The sequence below is a fragment of the Neophocaena asiaeorientalis genome, unplaced genomic scaffold (genome assembly GCF_003031525.2).
Source record: "Neophocaena asiaeorientalis asiaeorientalis breed wild unplaced genomic scaffold, Neophocaena_asiaeorientalis_V1.1 scaffold319, whole genome shotgun sequence".
NCBI classification, from domain to species: Eukaryota; Metazoa; Chordata; class Mammalia; order Artiodactyla; family Phocoenidae; genus Neophocaena; species Neophocaena asiaeorientalis.
In genome coordinates, this window is record NW_020174103.1 from 1,497,754 (window position 1) to 1,511,741 (window position 13,988).

The window sequence follows — 13,988 nt, forward strand, 5'->3', positions numbered from 1 at the left end:
CTTTTGTAAGATATTCCATTATTAATATCCTTAAGTGGTGAATTTTTAACAAGGAATTTTAAAATCTGCTTTAAATTATAATAATCTTTGCATGGTCTTCCATAAGCTGCATTGTTTTGACTTTAAATTCAACATAATCTTTTATATTTCAAAGGATGACAAGCATAATTTTGGATATATTTCAGGCTTTTTGAAATATCTTTTGGTTCTATCAACTTCTACTATTCTACTTCATCAGATACATTGAGCAAATTGGCTCATATATGTGCAGACATACATTGTAAGAAAGGGAAGGGCTTAAATTATTTATATTACATTTAACTACAAAATACACAATTTAAAAGATCTGTATACCACTTAAAATGGAATCATAGCTCTTAAAAATTAAGAATGTAAAAAAAATATGGACTTTCCTTCATAGATGAGAAGTGTATGCCAATTATTTGAATGTGAAAATATTCTGGTTCTCCTTTCTAAACCCAAAGGAAGTTAGTTATAAAGACTTGCAAGTAGCCATGTTAGTGATTTAGTTGCCGAAAACTATTAACTGTGAACAGACAAAAGTAGTTTACAAAAGCGGTCATAATTTTAGAAACTAAGAAAGCAACATCTATTAGACATTTACTACCATTTTGGTTCTCTCATTATATGAATGGAGTTATACTAAGTACAGTCACCTACAGAATTTCAACAACGGTCTAATTTAAATGACTAATGCCCCACAATTTACTTACTACAGCATTTGGTTTACTATTTTTGTCTGTTCTGAGGTTAGGAACAGAAAGCATATTAAGATAATAGAGCAGAGCATACTTTCAAAATTAGATACAATAGCCTTTTATGAAAATAGATTTCCATAAATAACTCCTTATTCTTTCTGTTTCTGAATATATTTTAAATGCATAATCAAAGGCACTGAAGTTCTCCAAATTAGAATGGTACTTAGTCTTTTTAATATACACCATATCTTTTTGGCAAAGCTAAAAACAAAAACAAAATAACCCCCCCCACAATTCTTAAAAAGTACTACCATTTTGTATAAACACCTGCTACTTCTAACTTAATGACTTTCATGTTTTAAATCCTTGAAGATGTAAATTAATTTAAAATGCATAAAACAAATGTGTTTATGTAATATTTCTGCAGATATCATAACAGTAGTAACTATACTTCAAAGAACAATACTTCTCAACTGTGAGAAAACTGAAAAACTTTCTGCTAAACTGCCAACATTCCATAATTTAAATGGAACCACTTAACGACATTAACGCTCTCATACTAGAGCCCTAGAGTAAAAATAAAAAAATTTTTTTTCCAAAAAGGTTGTTCCTTTTTTTTTGGTAATGTTTTTCAGTTCGAGAGAATCTTAATCACAAACCAAAAAATCCTACGCCTCTACTGTTTTTCACTGTAATTTTATAATTAATCACTTATACATCAGCTCTCAACCACGTGAGTTTATCATGAAACCGTCTCGTGGCTCCTTTTCAGTAACCTGCCCATGGTTAATGGTTACCTCCTCCTCCTCCAGACGCTTCAATGAGTCCCCAGCAAATTTAATATATTGTGTCATGAGGGTGACCAGAGCCGTATATCGGGTCCTCAGGTCCATGAACTGCAAGTAAGGAAAAATAAAAATAAAAACAGGATCTCCAGTTGCCCTAAATGAGCTGAATGAACACTGAGTAATAATTAAAATATTAACTAGTCTATGGGACAGGGAAGTTCATGACTCCCCAGCAATGATCACCGAGTAGGAACGAGATTACTGCTGTGCAAACCACAGTGATGGCAATCCTCTTCTAAATTTGATCACGATACACATTTATTATTCTCTGCAATTCATTCATCTTGAATGAAGATTTTCAAAGGTTTTTTAAAACCCTTAATAAGATGCATTGTTATAGGTAGAGAGCATCTGTTTGGGATGATGGAATGTTCTGGAAATGGATTGTGTTCAAGGTTGTACGACATTACGAATGTACTGAACGCCACTGAATTGTATGCTTAAAAATGGCTAAAGTGGTGAATTTTCTATTATGGACATTTTACCACAATACAAATGTATAAATGTAAAATTGCTAAAGTGTTGCTTCTCTCTTTTACACCCTCCCCATCTCTGGACGGGTATCACCTCTTGAATGACGAGGTCTGCCGAGCTCTGCATTCTCCGGCGTTTCACTGGAGACTTTTGTTGTGAATCCACCATAGCCCGGTAGGTCATAGTTTGTAATTCATAGTCCTGTATAAAGGAAATGGTAAGATTAATTAAAGCAAAGCACTAACCCTTCATTCTATAGTGATTTGATGCAGAGAAAGGGCATCTACTTTCACTGACTAAGTCAAGAAAATATTGCAAAACTACATTTTCAAGAATCAATCCAATCCTGACATGTTTCCAAGGTGGTAATAAAAATCAGAAACATTTAGGGTGGCCAGGAAAGTTCCTAAGTCTCTTTAGGAGTTCATGGAGACATATAGGGACAGCGTGCCAGTTATTTTCAGCCTCCCTCTCCTCTAGTTAGGAAATGGGACTGCAGATCCAGATGGGTGAAGCTGAGGTGTGGTGACTTAGAGCACAAGGTAGACGTTCTTCCATGGAATATTCCAGCAATACTTCCATGGAGTACTCCAGCAATACTTGCATGGAACACTCCAGCAAGGAGGGGAGAGGGGAAGCAAAGTGGTAAGAGGCAGATTACAGAGCTACATTTTATTCTGGTGCACATGGGGGTGTGGCCAGGCTGCACACGTGTGTGACACAGAGAGAGAATGAAAGAACCAGGAGTCATCACGTGACTCACACTTTCATAAAGAATTAACAGATAAGTGAAGATTCTCTGTTTCACTTTTTAACACAGACTGAATGACCTGCAAAGGCTTTAAAAGTATACCGTAGAAGCACCTCCCTGAATATCTGAACATGAAATCTGATGCAAGGAACTGGTCTTCTCACCTTCACCGCAGTGGAGTACTGTTCTGCGTATTTCTGACACTCATCCATTTTGCTCTGTTTCATTTCTATTTCAGACACCAGCATCTATAAGCACACACAGGTTAGGAGAAAAAGGAAAGGAACCCTATGCTATCCAACAACTCGAGATCTCAGGCACTAAGAAATATCTACATCACTTAAGACTACAGCTCTCTACCCCACTGCACTTTTTCTTTTAATTGTAGCCTTTATTTATTAATTAATTTATTTATTTGGCTGCACCGCATGGATTATGGGATCTTAGTTTCCCAACCAGGGATTGAACCTGTGCCCTCGGCAGTGAAAGCACCAAGTCCTAACCACTGGATTGCCAGGGAATTCCCTCTACCCCACTGCACTTAATGTCATCTGCCTCATTGGGTAAAGTCCAAGCTTTCAAGATTAAGCCACTATGTGACACCCCCTCATGAGGCTTCCAAAGTAGAAATTACTAAACTCCATGGGAATTATCCACAGGCAGACTTGAAACCCTTATCCCCCACCTAATCCTGATCTAAAGAGAGCTAGAAATTACTGGCCCCTCAAGATGGAACAAAAATCTCAAAGCATTTAACTCTTGATCACATGTGGCTGTTTTTCTATGACTAACCATTTTTTTTTTAAATTTAGGATCCCATGAAACTATTGCAGCCAGCAAAGTACCAGAGAGATTTCCATACCTACGATTAAAGGATCATTAGAAACTTGAACTGTCGCAACATGCAACTTTCTTAAATCAAAATAAGGGATGGATGTAGGTTTGAGTGCAAATTTTTAAGAAGACAAAAAACCCTGGGGTTCAGGTTTTTTAAATCAAGGAATCTTTTTTTTTTTTTTTTTTTTTTTTGGTCTCTTAGGAATAATTCTGCTTTTAAAATTAGCTAGCTCAGAATTTTACAGCAAGAAGGAAGCTTACAGTATGACCCTCACCCCAGATGAGGACACTGAGGTCTAGGGAGGTTAAATAATTTTGAAAACTCACACAATAGGCAAGTGACAAAGTAGGAACCAAAATTCTCACAACAGTCCTCTTTCTGCTCTCACACACAACTCAGTCCTGTGGGCTGAGAAGAACATACAATGTATAGGAACTGAATGACATTAGAGAATTTAGTTTTCATTTTCTAGCCCAATGGAAATTTGAAATGATATTTACATTCTCCTGTCTTAATGGTGAAAGAAGCAAGATACAGAACTTTGGAACAGAGAGCCAATTGAGGAAATAATACTTAACATAAGGAAGGAGGAAAATTATATAAAAATCTGTAATTTCTACAATCAAATGCCTCACTAATTTATATTTGCCCTACTATGATACTTAAAATAGTCAGAATTGCTAATGCAAAGGCACCTATAGTCCCTGGTGGCTTTAGAAAAGATGTGCTTCATATACTCACTGATTTTGTTGTTGTCCTTAATGACATGGCTCATATGAATCCACTTTGACAAGAACCTTCAGATACTCCATAAACATAAAGATATTTGTTAAATATAAATGCTTGTAAAAGTGTACTTAGGGATTCAGATCCAATTAAGAAAATCTGTTTACTCTACTGATTACAGAATCAATCTCAGCTGGGAGAAATACACTTGACTACAGAACATGATCAGGGCTAGTTTATAATCACAATTTAATTTCTCTTTATTAATACCATAAGGTTATTAGTGTCATATCATCAGCTCAAAATCATCATATTTAGAAATAATTTAAACAAAAGGAGGGAAATTATTCTAAATAGCAGATTTTATTTTCATTGAAAAGCCCTGGTAAATCTCAAGAATTTAGTTTGTATTATAGACCATGCATCTTATTTTTCTTCCTCTCATTTCTTGATCCCCAATAATCTTGATGAGAATTTTAGATGTTTCCTTTGCTAACCTAAATATGATTTTTAATAAGAATTCATATGAAAAAAAATCTCATCACAGTCTGCAATATTTAGTGTTCTATTTTCTTTATTTTCTTATCAGGGTCAACTCTCAGTGATACTGAAGCATTTTATCTGCTTACACATTAGGTGTTCAACATGTTTTCAGCAGATGATTTCTAAAAGGGTCTTTCTCAATTCCTCATCAAACTCTGTTTAAAACTTAGCTGTTGCTCAGAGGTTGTGAGTCCCTCCCTTTTTTTCTTGGTCATGTTCTAAGGTTTAAAAAAATGAAAATTCTCTCAGAAAAAAATGTCTGTTGTTAAACTCTCAGTGTTTTGGAGTCATTTTAGTGACTGATAATAATCTCATGTTGCCTGGATAACTCTGAAGTTTTTAGCAAATATTAGAAAAATTACTAGAAACAATTTAGTCCTATAGCTGATTTGCTTTCTTGTATATCTCAAACTTATTCAAATAAAAATAACTTCAAGTTTTATCTAAATGTTCCCCAAGGAGACATGTTGTCCTTTAATCTCAGCAACTAACATTTAATATATTTTGCGATCAACAAAGACTGGAGAAATATCTTTATCCACCTATCTATTACAGACACTCTACTAATATTTCTGTAACTAATTTGGTATTATCTTTGAAATTAACTTGAATCCCTCTTTGATTTCATATTTACCATGGAAAATTCTGCTCTCTGACCAAGATCTCTCATGTGAGTATAGATAGACCCAGTTTCAGAAACACTACTCTTTGGAATCTGAAAACTGAGCTATGTATCTTTTGTAAGATATTCCATTATTAATATCCTTAAGTGGTGAATTTTTAACAAGGAATTTTAAAATCTGCTTTAAATTATAATAATCTTTGCATGGTCTTCCATAAGCTGCATTGTTTTGACTTTAAATTCAACATAATCTTTTATATTTCAAAGGATGACAAGCATAATTTTGGATATATTTCAGGCTTTTTGAAATATCTTTTGGTTCTATCAACTTCTACTATTCTACTTCATCAGATACATTGAGCAAATTGGCTCATATATGTGCAGACATACATTGTAAGAAAGGGAAGGGCTTAAATTATTTATATTACATTTAACTACAAAATACACAATTTAAAAGATCTGTATACCACTTAAAATGGAATCATAGCTCTTAAAAATTAAGAATGTAAAAAAAATATGGACTTTCCTTCATAGATGAGAAGTGTATGCCAATTATTTGAATGTGAAAATATTCTGGTTCTCCTTTCTAAACCCAAAGGAAGTTAGTTATAAAGACTTGCAAGTAGCCATGTTAGTGATTTAGTTGCCGAAAACTATTAACTGTGAACAGACAAAAGTAGTTTACAAAAGCGGTCATAATTTTAGAAACTAAGAAAGCAACATCTATTAGACATTTACTACCATTTTGGTTCTCTCATTATATGAATGGAGTTATACTAAGTACAGTCACCTACAGAATTTCAACAACGGTCTAATTTAAATGACTAATGCCCCACAATTTACTTACTACAGCATTTGGTTTACTATTTTTGTCTGTTCTGAGGTTAGGAACAGAAAGCATATTAAGATAATAGAGCAGAGCATACTTTCAAAATTAGATACAATAGCCTTTTATGAAAATAGATTTCCATAAATAACTCCTTATTCTTTCTGTTTCTGAATATATTTTAAATGCATAATCAAAGGCACTGAAGTTCTCCAAATTAGAATGGTACTTAGTCTTTTTAATATACACCATATCTTTTTGGCAAAGCTAAAAACAAAAACAAAATAACCCCCCCCACAATTCTTAAAAAGTACTACCATTTTGTATAAACACCTGCTACTTCTAACTTAATGACTTTCATGTTTTAAATCCTTGAAGATGTAAATTAATTTAAAATGCATAAAACAAATGTGTTTATGTAATATTTCTGCAGATATCATAACAGTAGTAACTATACTTCAAAGAACAATACTTCTCAACTGTGAGAAAACTGAAAAACTTTCTGCTAAACTGCCAACATTCCATAATTTAAATGGAACCACTTAACGACATTAACGCTCTCATACTAGAGCCCTAGAGTAAAAATAAAAAAATTTTTTTTCCAAAAAGGTTGTTCCTTTTTTTTTGGTAATGTTTTTCAGTTCGAGAGAATCTTAATCACAAACCAAAAAATCCTACGCCTCTACTGTTTTTCACTGTAATTTTATAATTAATCACTTATACATCAGCTCTCAACCACGTGAGTTTATCATGAAACCGTCTCGTGGCTCCTTTTCAGTAACCTGCCCATGGTTAATGGTTACCTCCTCCTCCTCCAGACGCTTCAATGAGTCCCCAGCAAATTTAATATATTGTGTCATGAGGGTGACCAGAGCCGTATATCGGGTCCTCAGGTCCATGAACTGCAAGTAAGGAAAAATAAAAATAAAAACAGGATCTCCAGTTGCCCTAAATGAGCTGAATGAACACTGAGTAATAATTAAAATATTAACTAGTCTATGGGACAGGGAAGTTCATGACTCCCCAGCAATGATCACCGAGTAGGAACGAGATTACTGCTGTGCAAACCACAGTGATGGCAATCCTCTTCTAAATTTGATCACGATACACATTTATTATTCTCTGCAATTCATTCATCTTGAATGAAGATTTTCAAAGGTTTTTTAAAACCCTTAATAAGATGCATTGTTATAGGTAGAGAGCATCTGTTTGGGATGATGGAATGTTCTGGAAATGGATTGTGTTCAAGGTTGTACGACATTACGAATGTACTGAACGCCACTGAATTGTATGCTTAAAAATGGCTAAAGTGGTGAATTTTCTATTATGGACATTTTACCACAATACAAATGTATAAATGTAAAATTGCTAAAGTGTTGCTTCTCTCTTTTACACCCTCCCCATCTCTGGACGGGTATCACCTCTTGAATGACGAGGTCTGCCGAGCTCTGCATTCTCCGGCGTTTCACTGGAGACTTTTGTTGTGAATCCACCATAGCCCGGTAGGTCATAGTTTGTAATTCATAGTCCTGTATAAAGGAAATGGTAAGATTAATTAAAGCAAAGCACTAACCCTTCATTCTATAGTGATTTGATGCAGAGAAAGGGCATCTACTTTCACTGACTAAGTCAAGAAAATATTGCAAAACTACATTTTCAAGAATCAATCCAATCCTGACATGTTTCCAAGGTGGTAATAAAAATCAGAAACATTTAGGGTGGCCAGGAAAGTTCCTAAGTCTCTTTAGGAGTTCATGGAGACATATAGGGACAGCGTGCCAGTTATTTTCAGCCTCCCTCTCCTCTAGTTAGGAAATGGGACTGCAGATCCAGATGGGTGAAGCTGAGGTGTGGTGACTTAGAGCACAAGGTAGACGTTCTTCCATGGAATATTCCAGCAATACTTCCATGGAGTACTCCAGCAATACTTGCATGGAACACTCCAGCAAGGAGGGGAGAGGGGAAGCAAAGTGGTAAGAGGCAGATTACAGAGCTACATTTTATTCTGGTGCACATGGGGGTGTGGCCAGGCTGCACACGTGTGTGACACAGAGAGAGAATGAAAGAACCAGGAGTCATCACGTGACTCACACTTTCATAAAGAATTAACAGATAAGTGAAGATTCTCTGTTTCACTTTTTAACACAGACTGAATGACCTGCAAAGGCTTTAAAAGTATACCGTAGAAGCACCTCCCTGAATATCTGAACATGAAATCTGATGCAAGGAACTGGTCTTCTCACCTTCACCGCAGTGGAGTACTGTTCTGCGTATTTCTGACACTCATCCATTTTGCTCTGTTTCATTTCTATTTCAGACACCAGCATCTATAAGCACACACAGGTTAGGAGAAAAAGGAAAGGAACCCTATGCTATCCAACAACTCGAGATCTCAGGCACTAAGAAATATCTACATCACTTAAGACTACAGCTCTCTACCCCACTGCACTTTTTCTTTTAATTGTAGCCTTTATTTATTAATTAATTTATTTATTTGGCTGCACCGCATGGATTATGGGATCTTAGTTTCCCAACCAGGGATTGAACCTGTGCCCTCGGCAGTGAAAGCACCAAGTCCTAACCACTGGATTGCCAGGGAATTCCCTCTACCCCACTGCACTTAATGTCATCTGCCTCATTGGGTAAAGTCCAAGCTTTCAAGATTAAGCCACTATGTGACACCCCCTCATGAGGCTTCCAAAGTAGAAATTACTAAACTCCATGGGAATTATCCACAGGCAGACTTGAAACCCTTATCCCCCACCTAATCCTGATCTAAAGAGAGCTAGAAATTACTGGCCCCTCAAGATGGAACAAAAATCTCAAAGCATTTAACTCTTGATCACATGTGGCTGTTTTTCTATGACTAACCATTTTTTTTTTAAATTTAGGATCCCATGAAACTATTGCAGCCAGCAAAGTACCAGAGAGATTTCCATACCTACGATTAAAGGATCATTAGAAACTTGAACTGTCGCAACATGCAACTTTCTTAAATCAAAATAAGGGATGGATGTAGGTTTGAGTGCAAATTTTTAACATTTCTGATTTATTCCCTGCCTTCCTTGAAATAGCTGCTGACTTATCTTACTAACAAGAGAAAGGAAGGTCAAGGTCTGAGTGACCAAATGCAGACACAACCCTAGCACAAGGAACTGTGTTTACACACCTTCTGTTGATTCAATTGTGTGGCTAGGGTTTTACTGTTTTCAGGCTGGTTTTCCTGAATCTTTCTCTGAGTAGTTTCAACTTGCTGGATCCAGTCATCTAAAGGGTGATAGGTATCTTTGTAGTATTTCAGCGACTTCCCAATGACTTCCAAGTCCCGTAACCTAAGAGGTTAACAAAGGAATAGTCACGGTTTCCAAGAGTAACCAATAGGAAGGTGGAAGGTGTAGAAAAAAAGGGAGGGACAAAGTATTACTGTCTTAAGATGCACTAAGCACAACAACAGGGGTGTGTCGAGAATTCGAGGCCACAGCATCCCAGGTCCATCTCCAAGGGCACCTACACTGCCTTGGGTTGAATACAAATTCTTTTTCTCCAGGATTTGTGCAATTTATCAGTACTGATTATTCTAGGGACAAGCCCGAGAGACTAAAGCTAAAAAGCAGGAAAACTGGGAAGTTAACCATAATAATTATCAATCAGCAAGTCTTGAAGACCTAAAGTTTGCAGCAATAGCAGTTCACGTCTGAAAAAATGACATGGTAGCAATGAATGGTTCAACATGGACTCAGAGGGTACTTTCTAGGAACTGTGATTAAACACCCCAGTTTCTATGATTTTAAAACCACTACATTAAACCTACAGATCATGTATTTTAGAGATTAGATACTAAATATTTAAACATAATTTATTTCTCACAAATGGCACTATATAATAAATGCATTTTAGCTGCATTAATAAAAACATAAAAAATGAATGAGAAGAAACACTATTCCATTTCTTTTAAGATGAGCCCCCAAAACCATCCCATTTCTTTTCACTTTTTTATTTCGGTCAGTGGGCAAATGATTTTGACTTTCTTGTCTCTTTGATTAAAATGAATATTAGGACATTTCAGTTTCTTTACGCTTCCTGTCTAGTATAGATGCTACATCCGGCCCTAGGAAATGCATGACCCACCCTCCTCTTACTAAGTCATGGTTATTTTGATATTATCAGTGGTAATAATTAGAGAATTCTCTAATAATTAGAGAATACATTGTTTTTTCCTTCAGAAAAGGCAAGTAGATTAACTATATAAATGCCAGAGTACATAAACAGTTGTAATAACACAGAACAGAAAAATAACTTACTTGGAAGTTAAATATCTTACTAAAGGCCACCCTATAAAAAAGAAATGTAATTGGACAGAGCTCTTGCAATTAACACAATTAACTACATATGGAAATTAACTCTATGGAATGAATTACATATGGAAGTAAAAAGCCTAATACATTTAGACTTTACCCAGAATGCAGAGATTAATCTGAGCTAAAATTGAATGAAAAGGGTGCTAACCTGTTGTCAATCTGAGCATGAACATTCTGCCACCTCTCAACCAACTGATCTGCTTTTTCTTTGTGCCAGTCAAAGTCAAGGTCACGCTCTTTGTAGGTTTTAAACATCTCATCACTGATGGTCTTTGCTCTCTGTAGCTCATCCTCCAGTGCATGGAAGACTTCTCTTTTCTCATCCACTTCAGATCTCCATTGCTAAAATAGATCAATTTATAAAGTTACAAAAACGTATCAACCGCTCATTGTGTAAACACATTATTCACCTAATTTTACCATTCATTTACAAATGACTGCTATAAAATCAGACAATGGAAAGAATATCTTTCATATATAAAATATTATATTAGCTTGAACCTTATAAAATTGCCAATATTTGACTGTACTTTGACCTAAAAAAACCAACAGTTTTATAGAGTTCAGTCTAACGAAATTTGCATATCAAAAAAATAAAATTCATAAGCAAGTCTGCTACCTCGGTAAGTCTTTTTCATTGTTTGTTTTTTAAATATCTACTGATCTCATTGTTTAAAAATGAACACATGCATTAAAAAATCACTGAGAAAACTTTTCACAATTGGTTTACAATATCTTTACTCAGAGCTTTATAAATGGAAAAGAAACAGATGAGTATAACTATCAGCCTTTTTCCTTCTTAGATTAACTACTCTACTCACCTTGATTTCTTAAAATAACTGCCTCTTTCCACAAGAAAATCTATTACCAATAATTTACTTTTTAGCTTCAACTCCTCTTGCTGCCGACATGAACAGACTATAAAAACCTACCGTCAAAAAGATCCAAACTTCAAATGAAAAGAACTCACCTCAAACTAAAAATGAATGAATACACTCATTTACAGTAAGCCATGGTACTACAGAGACAGGACACAGAATGGACAGAAATGTATTCAAGTTCAGATATTTAATGCTTGATGTCTGAAGACCTGGACCAAGTGCTAGAGAAATACTTTTAAAGGATAATCTTAAAAAACAGCCAGCAGTGAAATGCATACCTTTAAAGTACTCATTAGATTCTCAATGTTATTCTTGTCAGCTATAACTGCTTCCTCTTCACACAGTTTAGTTTCATAGAATTTTACAAGGGCTTCTGCAGCATGAGTGTTTTTTAACACCAAGTTGACAATTTTCAACCTGAAAAAGATAATTAAACAACACCCCCTTTTGGTAAGTGTTTATTTTCCCGCAATACAGTCCCAAAGCACCATGAGGGTGCATGATGCAGCATGTTCTTCATCCCGAGACACTGACACTTTTATTACAAGATTAACATCCCACTAAGTAAGTCAGACAGAGAAAGACAAATGCCATATGATATCACCTATATGTGGAATCTAAAACATGACACAAGTGAACTTATCTATGAAACAGAACCAGATTCACGGACATAGAGATCAGACTTGTGGTTGCCAAGGGGGAGGGGGTTAGGGGAGGGATGGAGTGGGAGTTTGGGGTTAGCAGATGCAAACTGTTATATACTGAGTGGATAAACAACAAGGTCCTACAGTAGAGCACAGGGAACTACACTCAATATCCTGGGATAAACCACAATGGAAAAGAATATGAAAAAGAATGTATATATGTGTATAACTGAATCACTTTTTCTGTAGCAGTGACTGGGCAGTAAATAACACAACACTGTAAATCAACTATACTTCAATAAAATTTTTAAAAAAGGATTAACATCCCGCTAACTGTCTTCTAACAGAACCCATGCCCTGCCCCCACAGTGGTCTTCAGCAGGAGATTCCAACAGCAGAGGGGCTTCTTTCAAACCTAATTTAGACCAAGCCTGGGAGGAAAGTCCTATAGGCTACAACAGCTGAGCTACCAAAACTATAGGCAACATGTGGGAAGATCATTAATGCTCTAGTCTCTGAAGCTCACATTCCCCTTCAGCATGAAGATGCATCGTAAGTCCACAGAAATATTTAATATATTTGTTATTAAGAAAAATATTTTGTATTCTTAAAAATGAACATATTTGGCTAAACAGCCTATATATATGTGGCACTTTTATGAAGCCAGTTTAGATGATTTCTATTAAGGCAGTGGTTCCATACTTCTCTATGTAGGTGGAGGACATGGAATAGACGTGGTTCATGCTCTGGACGACCACGCTGAGCTCGGATCGCAAGGTGGGAGCCGTGGAAGAGGCGGCCGCTTGACTGAAAAAGTCGTCGCATTTACTCGTGATTGTGGCCAAATCGCCTTTAAGTCGCTCCAGCTCTTTCTTTAGTTTCTACACAACAGAGAACAAACATGAGGATTAGGCTATCACTCCAGATGGTGTCTCTTTCTTCAAACACTTTAAAAATACACATTTCCCATTATGACCCTTAACTTAAACACGTACGTATTCTTTTTTCTTAATTGAAGTGTAGTTGATTTACAATGTTGTGTTAATTTCTGCTGTACAGCCAAGTGATTCAGTTAAACACATACATACATTTTGTTCATATTCTTTTCCATCATGGTTTATCACAGGATATTGAATATAGTTCCCTGTGCTATACATTAGGACCTTATTGTTTATCCATTCTATATATAATAGCTTGCATCTGCTAATCCCAAACTCTTTCTGCTGTACAGCCAAGTGATTCAGTTAAATACATACATACATTTTGTTCATATTCTTTTCCATCATGGTTTATCACAGGATATTGAATATAGTTCCCTGTGCTATACATTAGGACCTTATTGTTTATCCATTCTATATATAATAGCTTGCATCTGCTAATCCCAAACTCCCAGTATTTCCCTCCCCCAGCCCCCTTCCCTTTTGCAACCACAAGTCTGTTCTCTATGTCTGTGAGTCTGGTTCTGTTTTGTAGATATGTTCATTTGTGTCGTATTTTAGATTCCACATATAAGTGATAATACATGGTATCTGTCTTTTTCTGATTTACTTCACTTAGTATGATCATCTCTAGTTGCAAGACATTTACATACTCTTTACTTTTACTTTATCAAAGAAATGAAGCCAAAGCAGTCAAGTTTCATAATCAATCATTCCCTCACTGTCCATCTCCTCGGGCCCAAACATCTAACTCAGTGCTTGTGCATCGAGCAGGTGAGAAACTGTGAGAAGCCCTCGCAGCCTTCACATAAATGGGTGA

The 13,988-nt window shown here is 35.8% G+C and overlaps 1 protein-coding gene across 1 annotated transcript in view; it reads right to left on the reverse strand.

Annotated features, from left to right (window-relative positions):
- Window positions 1-13,988, reverse strand: part of DST (dystonin) — a 485,281-nt gene that overhangs the window by 157,443 nt on the left and 313,850 nt on the right. The window contains exons 29-35 of the mRNA XM_024754681.1: window positions 12,933-13,111; window positions 11,865-12,003; window positions 10,854-11,047; window positions 9,517-9,679; window positions 8,591-8,674; window positions 7,769-7,876; window positions 7,151-7,249 (exon numbers count right to left, since the gene is read on the reverse strand). Coding sequence (XP_024610449.1) covers window positions 7,151-7,249; window positions 7,769-7,876; window positions 8,591-8,674; window positions 9,517-9,679; window positions 10,854-11,047; window positions 11,865-12,003; window positions 12,933-13,111 — 966 coding nt within the window. The remainder of the gene's footprint in view (window positions 1-7,150; window positions 7,250-7,768; window positions 7,877-8,590; window positions 8,675-9,516; window positions 9,680-10,853; window positions 11,048-11,864; window positions 12,004-12,932; window positions 13,112-13,988) is intronic.